The sequence below is a fragment of the Pecten maximus genome, chromosome 16 (assembly GCF_902652985.1).
Source record: "Pecten maximus chromosome 16, xPecMax1.1, whole genome shotgun sequence".
Taxonomy (NCBI): domain Eukaryota; kingdom Metazoa; phylum Mollusca; class Bivalvia; order Pectinida; family Pectinidae; genus Pecten; species Pecten maximus.
Genome location: NC_047030.1, coordinates 25,583,941 through 25,598,762, shown reverse-complemented (window position 1 = coordinate 25,598,762; position 14,822 = coordinate 25,583,941). Strand labels below are relative to the sequence as shown.

The window sequence follows — 14,822 nt, the reverse complement described above, 5'->3', positions numbered from 1 at the left end:
ATATAGAATAGTCAAAATAAACCCTTATCATTATAATCCACCTTGGTGCAGATGTCTATTACCAGGTTTAAGCAATAGTGAATTAAAGTTGTAATACTAAGTTGAAGGCTGAGTTTGACTTACGTTCATCATCGCCACGGAAAACTGTCACTGTCGTAGATGATTGAATGGTGTTACGCAATGCTCGCTGCATCTGTATATTTAGATGTATAATGTATTAAACATTTAGAGGAACATGTAATGTGGGTATTGTTAAGTAATAAAAGATACATGTATAAAATATGAATTTATTTCAGTTTAAGATATTTAATATTTATCCAAAATTAAAAACAAACAAACATCAATGATCACTATTATTTTTCTCTTAGAAATCATTGTTTTTTTTCACATCATATTTTATTTTTTACATTGTGGATTAGACATTCAAAAGCATGAGATGGGCTTATTCACGAGTACGATTGCAGAGAAAATGTCAAAAAATTAGGGGGGGGGGGGGGGGTCTTATTCCTGAGCATGCATGCTCTACTTTAGTAAATATGGAGCTTGAATAATACTCAGATTTAGTTTTGTAGATATTGAGCTCAAATAATACTCACACAGATCTGGTTTGGTAGATAATACACACAGATCTGGTTTGGTAGATAATACTCACAGATCTGGTTTGGTTGATATGGAGCTCAAATAATACTCACAGATCTGGTTTGATAGATATGGAGCTTGAATTATAATACTCACAGATCTGGTTTGGTAGATGGAAGTAGTGATGGAGATGGTTGTTATCAGGAGGATACATGTGGCATAGATGTAGTATTCATCGGAGTACCACACACACATACTGAATACTTGGAACACATAGAACGGAGACAGCACCTAAAGATATAGGAGAAACATTGAATGTTAAAGTCAGTGAAATCAACATTAGACTATTCTCCTCCAAAAGTCGTCAATTAAAATACACTGTAACCGGAATTTCCAGAATAAAGTTTTGTTCAAAGGATCAATATATTTGTTATGTTAGTGCACTGACATTTATAGAAGTATGAATCAATCTTGATGTAAAATGATCATTCCAATTAAAGGATCACACCAATTAATGGAGATCCTAAAACTGATAGCACATTACACAGGTTAAGCCACACAAGACCTAAACTTGCCATCCTTAATACAACTATAAAATATCATTGAATTTACAGGAATTGGGTTTGAACACTGAATATAAATTTGAACTTTGACCTCAAAACTTTAAAATGAAAATTGAAAGTGATATATGACAAAACACCTATCCTTCACAATGTACACTGTAGTTGTTTTATCTACAAATTAAATTCATAGCTAGTATATGTTCAGTAAGTAAGAGTTTACAGCCTGGACAATGAATTTGACCTTTGACCTCAATTTAACCTTGAAACCTTAGGCATAGAAACCCAAAATTGATAGGGAACATACATGTATTGCTTTTAATCTTTGACGAATAGACGGTCGTACTGATAAATTTAAAGAGAAGCCAATATGTAATTTGGGAACACCCCCCCTCCCCTAATATTGATAACTTACCTCTTTGATAAGAAGGACAACAATCGGTGTTACACTGACTTGGATAGAGTTGATACCATACAGAATACTCCTGGAGAAAAAGTAAATATACAAATATTATTATTACACATGGGTAAACCGCAATCATTTTTCAAAAAAAAAAAAAAATTAAGAATAATGTTAATACATGTACGCAATTATAGCTAATATGGCTGATTATTTTTAAATACTGTACAGTAAAATCTCATTATTTTAAATTCCGATAAATCAAAGACCTGCTTCATTCAGTTACGACGATAAAAAAAAACCAAAAAAAAACAACAAAAAAACTTGGTTACTTAATTATAAACTGACAGATACCTTATAACAAAATTTCACTGTATTTGTTTTAGTGTTAAATTTGTGATCAGTATAGCATCGAGGATGTAAAGTTTATGGGGGCATATTCATTACATATCATGCATAATTAAACACCCAAGCATTTATCAACCAATGATAACATATATATACTGTCAGTTAATACCTCTCTTCCAGTTCATCAGATGTCAGTCCCTGGGTTTCATGGAAGTATGAACACAGTGTACCTTCATCAAACCCTCTGTAATATATATATAAAACAATGAAGTACATGTATACATACATAAGAAACATAACAAACTCTATCCTGCTCTTAATCTGTATTTTGTACGAGACTCTCCTAGAGTCTGATAATTTTTAGGATGGGGTTATATTTTTCCTGTTTGCTATTATTTCTTTACCATACATGACTGTCATTTCATACATTTTGTAACTGACCGCTGTCAGCAGCTGTACCATCTTTATATGTTTTACTGTTTTCACAGACGTTATTTGGAGTAACAACGGGGACGTTGGGCCCCCTACCAACGTCCCTTTAAGGGGTTTGTTTCCATAGTGCACATGTTAGGGATCCTAGGTGGATACTTTATATAGATGATGAGCAACAACTCAAATTAATCTAGCATTTAGTGGTGTTGTCAATCTTAATAGTTTTTCTTTTATTTGTGTTTCTATCATGAGTAATTAAAATAGGGCAATGGGCTCTTCCACAAGTTTGAGATTTCAGATTCTGTCGCAATTATTATTTTTTTCTTCATATACATGGTACTGGTACATGGTGGAAAATGTATAATAACATAACTGCTGTCAGGTCTGGTTTAGGAATAAACCAGTAAGTGCTAGCTGTTACTTATAATAGATAGGCTATTGTCACAAGCGATCCCAGAGGGGTCTTGGCATCCATCATTGAATCATCTTTACTAGTTCGAAGTAAGACTGATCTTTTCTCTACTTTACGAATATGATAACTAGGAGAACCTACATATGAAATCTAAGAAAGATCTGAAAAGAAGAACTTAATGTGAATCAGAAATAGCAATTATAATAAAATTTGACAGTTAGATGTTTGGTTTTCTGGAGCAGACACAAAATCAAACTGGCACAACTAGGGACCAAGGGGAACCTACATTCAAAGTTGAAGAAATATCATCCCTTTAATTCTCAAGAAATGGTGATAGCAAACTTACAATAATTGTCAAAATCAAAGATGGACGTCTGGCAGCCAATTTAATTCCAGGATCAGACTCAAAATCAAATGGGCACAGCTAGCGACAAAGGGGTACCTACATAATTAAGTTTGAGAAAATTCCTTCCACTACCTCTCAAGAAATAGCAACAACAAGGATTGTTTACTAACAGGTAGACAACCGACTATAGATGTAGGGAGATTTGATTAGCACACCATTATGATGGTGGGCTAAAATCCAACACATTTCTCGACATGTGACTTACCCGAGTTTTTCAAAAGTTTGATGATGACGGTTCCATAGGTACTTCACTTTCTTCACCATGAAATATCGTATAATACTGTCGTCAGTCTGAAATATTTATAACATGTCATGAAATGATCGTCTTCGTGATCAGAATCTGTCGTTAGGAGATACAGTTAAATTAATGCCTGTATATACATGTACACTGATCTTCACCAAAATCAGAATCATATTTTTGCTCTTTGTTTTTAATCTGTGTACGGCAACTATAAGGAAGAAATATACATTGCTAAATGATGATAAAAATCAAAATTATATTTACACCAAGAAAACCACAGAACTTTGATGCTTGCTAATTGACTCTCAAATGTGAATTTAACAAATTTTGCTATTATACCCGGTATGTTAAAATTATCAGTCATTGAACAGAATAACACAATTTAAATAGCAGACCTGAAGATTATTGAAGGAGTGTTATTATAACCAGTTACCAATTTTTTTCCTCCTACAACTCTTCCTAATTCTGAATATTTTCTATCAATTCTTAAAACACTTTCTATGGAATGAGTAGGAATTTTCCATACTTAATAATTTTGTTTATTGAAGATGAATTGTAATTACCTGTATATAAAACATTTTAATTCAATTTGAATATTTTTTTAAGCATTTCTTGCAAATTTTCAAAATCCACCATGATCATAATATGTTATTCACACAAAAATCAAATAAATTATAAATTAGTATAATTACGCATGTTATCTGTTTTGTTTCATTAATTTTCCTTTTTGAAAATAAACTAGATTTAATTTCTATTAAAATATTGTATTTTTCTTTTGTAATCATTGAAGGCATAGATCACATGGCAATGAGTGAGATATTAATTAAATTATGCCATCTTCTACATGTCCGTACAGGTATTACCTTTATTTCTACTATTGGGCCTGCCCCTCTGGCCTCAAGGGAGCCATGCTCTCCATCTTTGCAACAATGGTTCATTCATCAAATGAAGCTCCAGACCAAACTTGATCAAAATATATTTAGTCACTCAGGACTAGAAGCAATGTGAAGGATTTTTTACTTCTATTTCCCCCTTTTGTTACCTGCCCTTCCAGACCCAGAAGAGTCACACCTTCCATTCAATTGGATCTCCTGCATCCAATAATCCTCCTGACCAAATTTTATCAAAACTCATCCAGAAATTAATTAGAATATTTTGTGATTTAAAGGATTTACTTCAGAATCTATTTTGCCCGTTTATGGCACTTTCTGCCCCAGGGGATCCACAGCCTCCGTTTATACAACATAAGATGACCTTCATCAAATTGATAAAATCTATTTAGCTGTTCTGTGAGGACTTTTAGCGAATGAAAGGAAATGTCGACTGATGAAGGATGCTGTGCCATGGCAGAAGCTCACTAATCCTTGGGACCACACATTCTATTTCATTGGGCTTATCATATATACAGGACAATCAACAGGAGTACATTGAGGTTATATCCTTAAAATCTCAATCCATCTCTTACTGTCTGTGTGGTATAGTGTAGAACAAAATAAAAATGATCTTGTAACACAACAGAGCATGCATTGTGGTGACATACATGTGCTTCGGGACGGGAAAGGAGAGCTTCAGCAACATCCTTATCATTGTCGGGAATCTACAACGAAACACAACGCACACGGGTAACAATCAATACAGACTGTGACAAAGGGAGGACGGGAGGTCAAGGTCAAAACAGACGGTGACAAAGGGAGGACGAGAGGTCAAGGTCAAAACAAACTGTGATAAAGGGAGGACGGGAGGTGAAGGTCGACGTCTGATTAAGAGTCGAGTCAGGAGCATTGTCAAGGTCACAGAGGTACATGGTAGGTTGATGTCAAGGTCAGATAAATAGATTACTCAGGGTTTCTTGTCAAGGTCACAGAGGTACATGGTAGGTTGATGTCAAGGTCAGATAAATAGGTTACTCAAGGTTTCTTGTCAAGGTCACAAAAGGTACATATCAAAGTTGGTGTCAAGGTCAGACAAATAGGTTACTCAGGATTTCTTGCCAGGTCACAAAAGGTAGAGGTTGTTGTTAAGGTGAGTCAACTATATATGTTTAAATCATTGGTGATAATGCTGAGGATCAAGGTCATGATAGCCGAGATGTTCCAATGATCAAGAAAGGAACTTGAATGTCATTTTAAGTGAGATGACCAGTCTAGGATGATGAAGTTGATGAGTTGAAGGTCGATGTTGGCTAACTTGATGACAAAAGTCAGTTTGAAGGTCAAAGCAAGGTCTAGGCCAAATTTTGAGTGCACCAATGCAATACAGGTTTGTTCATAGTAAACAAGTTAGGATAGCGGTAGACTGATGACATCAGAGTTGGGATAAAAAACAAGAGATCCCAGAGGGATCTTGGCGCCCACCATTGAATGATCTTTATAGGTTCCATGTCAGATTGATCTTTTCTCTACTTTTCCCTTCCTCTAAGTCTTACTAATCTGTGTATTTTCATAAACAGCCCTCTATAGCTAGTACATTTCAAACAAGGGGAACCTATATATAAAATTTAAGATTTAGCGATAATGACTGTCTGTCGGCCATGTTGTTTTCGGATTGGTCCCAATATGCATAACTAGGCACCGAGGGAAACCTACATATGAAATTTGAGAAAGATACCTTCAGTACTTTCTGAGAAATAGCGATAACAAACTTCAATTGTCAATATCCAAGATGGCTGCCTGTCGGCCATGTTGTTTTCCGATTGGTCTCAAAATGCAATATGCATAACTAGGCAACCAAGAGAAACCTACATATGAAATTTGAGAAAGATACCTTCAGTACTTTCTGAGAAATAGCGATAACAAACTTCAATTGTCAATATCCAAGATGGCTGCCTGTCGGCCATGTTGTTTTTCCGATTGGTCTCAAAATGCAATATGCATAACTAGGCAACCAAGAGAAACCTACATATGAAATTTGAGAAAGATCCCTTCAGTGCTTTCTGAGAAATAGCGATAACAAACTTCAATTGTCAAAATCCAAGATGGCTGCCTGTCGGCCATGTTGTTTTCCGATTGGTCTCAAAATGCAATATGCATAACTAGGCACCAAGAGAAACCTACATATGAAATTTGAGAAAGATCCCTTCAGTGCTTTCTGAGAAATAGCGATAACAAACTTCAATTGCCAAAATCCAAGATGGCTGCCTGTCGGCCATGTTGTTTTCCGATTGGTCTCAAAATGCAATATGCATAACTAGGCAACCAAGAGAAACCTACATATGAAATTTGAGAAAGATCCCTTCAGTGCTTTCTGAGAAATAGCGATAACAAACTTCAATTGTCAAAATCCAAGATGGCTGTCAGTCGGCCATGTTGTTTTCCGATTGGTCCCAAAATGCAATATGCATAACAAGGCACCAAGGGGAACCTACATAAGAAATTTGAGAAAGATCCCTTCAGTACTTTCTGAGACATAGCGATAACAAAATTCAATTGTCAATATCCAAGATGGCTGCCTGTCAGTCATGTTGTTTTCCGATTGGTCTCAAAATGCAATATGCATAACTAGGCACCAAGGGGAACCTACATATGAAATTTGAGAAAGATCCCTTCAGTACTTTCTGAGAAATAGCGATAACAAACTTCAATTGTCAAAATCCAAGATGGCTGCCTGTCGGCCATGTTGTTTTCCGATTGGTCTCAAAATGCAATATGCATAACAAGGCACCAAGGGGAACCTACATATGAAATTTGAGAAAGATCCCTTCAGTACTTTTTGAGAAATAGCAATAACAAACTTCAATTGTCAAAATCCAAGATGGCTGCCTGTCGGCCATGTTGTTTTCCGATTGGTCTCAAAATGCAATATGCATAACTAGGCACCAAGGGAAACCTACATATGAAATTTGAGAAAGATCCCTTCAGTACTTTTTGAGAAATAGCGATAACAAGCTTCAATTGCCAAAATCCAAGATGGCTGCCTGTCGGCCAGGTTGTTTTCCGATTGGTCTCAAAATGCAATATGCATAACTAGGCACCAAGGGGAACCTACATATGAAATTTGAGAAAGATCCCTTCAGTACTTTCTGAAGATTAGCGATAACAAGAATTGTTTACGGACGGACGGACGGAGGGACGGACGGACGGACGGACGGACGGACGACGGACCACGGACGCAGGGCGATTTGAATAGCCCACCATCTGATGATGGTGGGCTAACAAAACTGAGCAAAAGCAAAAACTGATTGACATCCACATGCAGCCAGCAATTTGGTTGTAAAATACATGCAATTAAAATAATTTCATAATTAGTTAAAAGAATATTAGTGTCCTGAATATGTAAATTACTTTTATTCAGAAGTGCATGACATTATATATAGTTTAAATGCACACAAATTAAACCATTAAAATAAACTGGAAGAAGCATGTAATTGGTCAACCATGCATGCATTAATGTACACTAAGCTTGCTGGGGTATCTTAATAATTTTCCTGAAAACGGTATGTTAATTACTTAAATTATCAAAAATACATGACATGCAGACAAACAGTCCTATACCAGTAATGAAAACTGGGTGAAACATTTGATTGGTCAACCATGCATGGATGCACACTGAGCAAATTGCTGGGGTTTCTAAGCACAACAAACATTTAATGATAAAAGTAGACAATTAATGCCATACACCAAAAACCAGTACATTAAATCTAGAATGTATTTATATTTGTTGAGGAAAATCTGTCCAATCCAAACTTAGTTCATAAGCTGAAACTCATCTAAGCCCCGTCTCTATGGTAATACAGTGTGTGTGTCATGTTGTACTTACTGCTGCGTCGCGTACAGTTGTACATGCAGGGTTGTTCCGACGTCTTGGCTGGAAGGAAATCGACGGAGATGATTTCACCTCTTTGATCCTGTAACAAACAAAATTCAGCATATATATAAAATATTGATTTTACATAGTGATGGGAAAAAAACTCTGACACATAATCAAACTTTGAATGACTACAAATTTTTTAAAAAGGCTGAGTTTCGTTAAACACAAGTTATAATTACATACCTGGTGCCGTGCTTGGTTGTGAGGAGGACTTTCGATACAAACCACTGTTTGTACTGGTCCTACAAAACATAAATGTACAGCATTGATTTAAAAATCTGGGGTGGAATAAGAAATATTTATTGAAAATATGAGCATTGCACTTTAAAGATAATATTTGTTTGTTTGATGGGTTAACGTTTATCGCCCCATAAACAGCCAGGATCAGTTTGAGATTGAGTCTCCTTGTAGTAGTTGGTGGCTACCTCATTGAATAACACCAAAAGGCCCATTTTATTTTATCAAGAGCAATTTGAGCATTTAACCATGTCTTGCTTAGATACAAAACTACAACTGGAATGCTTTTAAATGTTACTGTTCAATGTTCTGTCACCATTAATTTAGGCCATTTACTACACTGTGCAAGCTATAAAGACAGTGCTGACTTAATCAGTTGAAGAGTTATGTAACATTTTAACATTAATTAATTGCCTACAGTAAAGCAATGATATTATACCCTCAAGGAGGCTGCTTTTTTAAACAAGAATTCCACGAAAGTGGATGTGTCGCCTGTGCAGAAAGTTATATTTAATTAGGTGATTATAGAGTTACTCTACGGAAACAATTTTTCTATTTTAAGTAACAGTGACTTTGACCTTCGGACCTGAAAAGCGATCCCAAGCAAGCACTTGGGATAAGGAAGATCTGTGTGAAGTTTGAGTTTGATTGGCCAAAGGTAACTTGAGTTATCACTCAGAAACCTCTATGTGGAACCCACCGCCAACCAAGTGATACTTTCGTGTCACCTTTTTTTTAAGGCCTTTGGCGACACAATATTTGCAGGAGACACTAAGATATACTTTAGATGACATTTCACTTTTTGATCACTTTGTGGGGATGGCTGGTACAATTTTTATGCTCTTCTTGCTGGACATAATGATTACCAGGTAGGTAGGGAATTGATTTCCACTTTAAATTTATTATATTGTCCAATGTATGAAGACAAGTATAGTCATACATACATACACCTGCTGATCTTAATCAATTAACAACAATAAAAGGACCCAACAGCTGCTTAATGGGACAAATTTATGTATACACCAAATGATGGGTGCATACATTGACAAATTTTGAAGCTATGATTCACTATCTTTAAAATGAAAAATGTTGCATATGGTAGAAAATTGAAGCTCTCCTTTCATGTTTCTCTACCTCAAAATTCCTTCATTTCCAGATTTAGTACCAATTCATGATGCACATTTTTTTTTTATATATATATTTGGCTGGATAACTACATTGCAGCTGTGTTTTATAATTTTAAAACAAGCAGCCCCAGTCAAAGTGATGACTAATCATGAGCCTCCAAATATATAAATAACAATCACAATCAGTATATACATGAAACATATGTACAGCCTTCTGAGGTTAGATCTTCAGCTGGTCTGTATGCATATAGATTTAATCATCTCTTTATTCTTATAGCCTAGCTAGAGAAATAATAGGATCCAATCCAATTTAGAATTTCAATTATTTCCTTTTTCCTCCATGAAAAGATTTAGGGATGTATATACCTGTCCGGTAATTGATATACCTGGCATAGAATTTTTGTGTAGTTATTTAAACAATCATGAATATATGACATTTGGAAATGTTTTTTATATATAGTTTGCATATTATTCATCCTGACAAGCTAAAAATCAAACTATTAACTCATAATTATGTATTTGTATAACTTTAGGCGACTGAAAAGTAGTGTCAGACATGCAGATCCACTGGATCATTACTGTGCTAGATTTTAAATAGCCCAATAAATGGGCCAATATGAAGTAATTAGCTGATTAATAAAATCAATATATTTGCCATGGATCCTATTACAATACTTCAGTTCAGGTATATTATATACACTTGTATATGGCTGCAGCTGGTTTGACACGAGGTTAGACAAAATTTGGAGATGCCCCAATCATACATAGCAGAGTTTTATTATAGGCATGCGCATCTCATGATCAGTTAAAAAATAAATCAATATCACAAATAATTACTGCTATAGGCCTCCTATACCTGGAGTTCGAAAAATAAGTTTCACAAATAAGTGATAAATTGCAACAGCTGTGTGCATGTGACACCAAGAGGGTTATGAAACCCGGTTCAAACTATATAGTGTATGGGATATATGATCCTATACTACTACTAGATTATTCATTAAATATATCCAGTAATACTTAAATTTCTACAGAAACAATTATTGGTTGGAAACAAAAGTATCATAAATGGCACAAGATATATGTGTATATTTAACATTAATCTGCATTCTGTTTCAATTGCTAGGCATATGAATGCACACTGCATTTCAGGAAAATAAAACATGAACAGCTATTGTGGTTCATGCTATTTTCAGCTGTTCAGTTGAGCCATTGTTTGTTTACATTAATTCATTGCACGATCATATGGTTCATGGTCTAATGAAATGAATCAGACTGTGGTTGGTTCATATAGTGACAATGCAACACAAAATATGTAAATATTGATACACCAGATGGCACATCCTAATACAGATTAACATCAAGTCAAGTAATATCTGTTCTACATGTGTTGTACCAGTATGTATATCATTATCATTTGATTAGTTTGCCATGTAGTCCAGATCTACCATTAGGTCTACAAGCATGTAGTCCAGATCTACCATTAGGTCTACAAGCATGTAGTCCAGATCTACCATTAAGTATACAAGCATGTAGTCCAGATCTACCATTAAGTATACAAGCATGTAGTCCAGATCTACCATTAGGTCTACAAGCATGTAGTCCAGATCTACCATTAAGTATACAAGCATGTAGTCCAGATCTACCATTAGGTCTACAAGCATGTAGTCCAGATCTACCATTAAGTATACAAGCATGTAGTCCAGATCTACCATTAAGTATACAAGCATGTAGTCCAGATCTACCATTAAGTATACAAGCATGTTAAGCCCCATCATTAAATCAATCAACAAAATCAAAGGTCCAAGGATGTAAACCCCATCAATCAATCAACAAAATCAAACAAGTCCAGATCTACCAGATAAATCAATTTTACATTTGTTTATGCTTTGAAAGCTTGCATGTCATTTAAGGTGCCTTGTGAGGCACCACTTAACAAGGTTTCAAAATATTTTTTATCTTTGTACAACTATGATATGGAAGAGATGGAATGGCTAAAGCATTAGCTGAGATTGTCTAATGTTGTATTTATAACAAGTGTTCATAAGCAACACAGCTATATATATGTTTCTCCTGTTATGAAATCCGAGATATTAATATGATTATAAATGTGCCAGGCTGGGTTTCCAACGTTTCAATTGCAACTTGCATGTGAAATTTGACAATAATCCTGCCATACTTTAATCCCGAAATATATATGCATGATCAAAGTAAAAATTCTCATATAATAAACTAAACAAAAGAGATGATCAACATACAAATCAACTTCAACTTAACATCAGAAAATGTTCTAAGAACAGTAAAGAGTACAATGAAAGTGTTCAGAAGATATTATAGAAAGATGGACAGTACCAATACTGAATGGCTTAATACCTTGAGGAACATGAACAAGAACTTATATATTTAATACCTTGAGGAATATAAAGAAGAAAGAAGGACAAAAAAGAATAGGAAACAGAGTTGATATTATTTTTTTGACAATTTCAAGTTGGAAACCTATTCTTTATTCCTGTTTTGATTAAGATAAACTGTGAAATAAAAAGTTTGTTACTTATTCCCATTGAAATATTTAGCATACCCATGCTAGCAATCTGCCAGGTGTACATGTTAAGAAACTGACAGGTAATCATATCACAAATACATGTACTAGTAATTCTTTGGACTAGAAAATGGTACATCAAAACTACCACCTAAATGGTATGATTTATGTAGCAGGTTTGACAATGGTTAGGTTTTGTATTGTTTAACATCCTATCAACAGCTAAGTATATAAGGTCATTTAAGGATATGTGCAGGTTACATGTAGTGTATTGTGTGTTTTGTAAGGCTGTGGTACATAGTATGTATAGTCACCAAAATATCTACATGTATTACAGAATTCATTAAAATGTGGTTATGATTTGTAAATCAATTGGACAAGTGCTGCTTTTACATTAATTTATCAATGTCTAATTATAAGGGTTTTTTTCACCCAAAAATACAGCAAAAAGGTAAAATGTGTAGGATGTGTTTAGATGTCCACAATGCCACTTTAGTCCAGGTTTTGTTGAAAATAACATTTGATACTTTAAATCAGAAACCAAGCTTAACATGAAACTTTAAAGTCCAGATTATCAGCATCTGTTATTTCCAGAGTCACTGGACCATAAATTATGGATGATAGTCTGTAAATAGGGTTTGGTTTGGTTGATTTTGTTTAATGTCCTATTAACAGCCAGGGTCATTTAAGGACTTGCCAGGTTTTGGAGGTGGAGGAAAGCCGGAGTACCCAGAGAAAAACCACTGGCCTACGGTCAGTACCTGGCAACTGCCCCACGTAGGTTTCGAAATCGTAACCAAGAGGTGGAGGGCTAGTGATAAAGTGTAAATAGGGTGTTGAGATGTCTGCTATTGATATAATAATACACATATAAAGTTTGGTTAATGTACGTTGGACTTATACCTTGGAGCAACAGATCTAAATACAAAACTTTAAATTGAAATGTTGACGACATAGCCATCACCGGCAAAAAATTAGTAACACCATTGTATTGCTCTTCATGACAGTCGTATAGGAGACAAAAACTGAATTCATTTTATAAAGACTATCCTCAATGTTACCGACATAGGTTTAATTAAGCTCAGTCATTTACAGAAGATCTAGAATAGCTGGTCCGTATTTCATGAACCTGTGTATTTTGCCAGGTATTTTGGGAATAGGATCCTGTCTTAAATTGAGAGTTTTGTTGTCTTAATCTAACTATAATTAATTTTTCTTTGTTTTCATGGTAAATACTCAAATGTGATTGGTCGAAAAATTCTTTTCATTCTTCTATGAAAGAAATTCCGAGAATGGCGCGAAAAATGTGACGTCACAATACGACAATTGACGTTGCGCATTGATTTGAGAAAAAGAATCCCATTTAAAACCAGTAAAATTGTACATAAAACATGTTTTAAATTAGAAAATCATTTTCAAAAATTAATTATAAGCGTTGATGTCAATTGTTTTTAGTTTCATCGGGGTATGAAACACCCCGATGAAACTAAAAAAAAATGACATCAATGCTTAAAAGATTGTGAAAAAATCAGTGTTTTTATGGTTTTCAATCAATGAAAAAAATATGTGAAAATTTAACAAAGCATCTCAAGCTTTAGGAATCCCCTTGCTTTTAACATTGATGAATTTTGATATGCTACAAATTAAGGATAGTAATATTGAATTGTCTAATCACAATGCCATTTGGTAAAACACAACTTAACAAGAGATAAGAGTTGTAAGTAGCAAATTTAAAACTATCTAATAACTAACAAAGTTAATACAGAGAAGCAAGGATCACAGAAATCTATTTATAGGAAGAATGTTTTAGGATAATCAGATATTAATAATTAATAAAGAAGGCAGTGTGGGGAGATGTCAAATATCAATTTATAGTAACAGTGACCTCATTAGAGCAAAGACATTGAAAATCTCTTTATTATTAAATAGTAACAGTGGCCCCAATAATGTATTGACCAAAGGCTGGTAAAACAAACTGGTACATTCACAAATGACGGTTATAAGTAAGTGAAGTTTCGGCTTTTGGCTAAAACTGAAACTTACAATTACCGAGTATTTATAAACAAAACAGTGGCTACTTTTAACTAGGAATGGGACCCAATATCGGACCCTACACACCTTGTAAATTAGTATTGTATTTTTTCAAACTCAAACAACACCACTTTGACCAAGGAAAACTATACCATTTAAATACTTACCAAGAGAAGTATAGACTCTGCCTCTCCTAGAGGGCAGGGCGAATGTGTCCACTGCAGCAGCCAATGGGGACACCAATAGAACACGAGTCGCAGGAATCCCCCCGTCACCACACAGGCTAGGTAGGTAAAGGCTCGCTTCCATTTGTTTAGTCTGTATCCCTCTATAGCCTGTATAAACAAACGATACACTTAAAATAAACAATCCAAACAAGAAATATCTTTAAAAAAGATAAACAACATAGTTTTAATGCTGGTGGTTATAATGTTAAACTGCTGGTGAAATAATTTAACGATCTAATGCGTTTCAGCACGGATAACAAAATTATATCAGTTTGAATCATTTTTTGAATCAGGAAGGTAATTTTATTAATATATCATTTGAAAAGATTCTTCCACTTATTCAGCTTGCAGTCAATCTTAACTTTGTTTCGGTTTTAACTGCACATCTGCATTTTGCATTTACCGCTACATTGACCAATCACATATATATACTTCATCTTGACCAGTACCGCCACCTGTCGCGTCATATCCGAGGGAAAA

General features: G+C 34.7%; 1 protein-coding gene across 1 annotated transcript in view; it reads right to left on the bottom strand.

The window, feature by feature from the left end:
• Positions 1-14,822, bottom strand: part of LOC117314679 (probable cation-transporting ATPase 13A3) — a 41,604-nt gene that overhangs the window by 22,792 nt on the left and 3,990 nt on the right. Inside the window, exons 3-11 of the mRNA XM_033868768.1 lie at positions 14,283-14,450; positions 8,368-8,426; positions 8,134-8,221; positions 4,919-4,975; positions 3,343-3,428; positions 2,057-2,131; positions 1,555-1,624; positions 736-870; positions 124-193 (exon numbers count right to left, since the gene is read on the bottom strand). Coding sequence (XP_033724659.1) covers positions 124-193; positions 736-870; positions 1,555-1,624; positions 2,057-2,131; positions 3,343-3,428; positions 4,919-4,975; positions 8,134-8,221; positions 8,368-8,426; positions 14,283-14,450 — 808 coding nt within the window. The remainder of the gene's footprint in view (positions 1-123; positions 194-735; positions 871-1,554; positions 1,625-2,056; positions 2,132-3,342; positions 3,429-4,918; positions 4,976-8,133; positions 8,222-8,367; positions 8,427-14,282; positions 14,451-14,822) is intronic.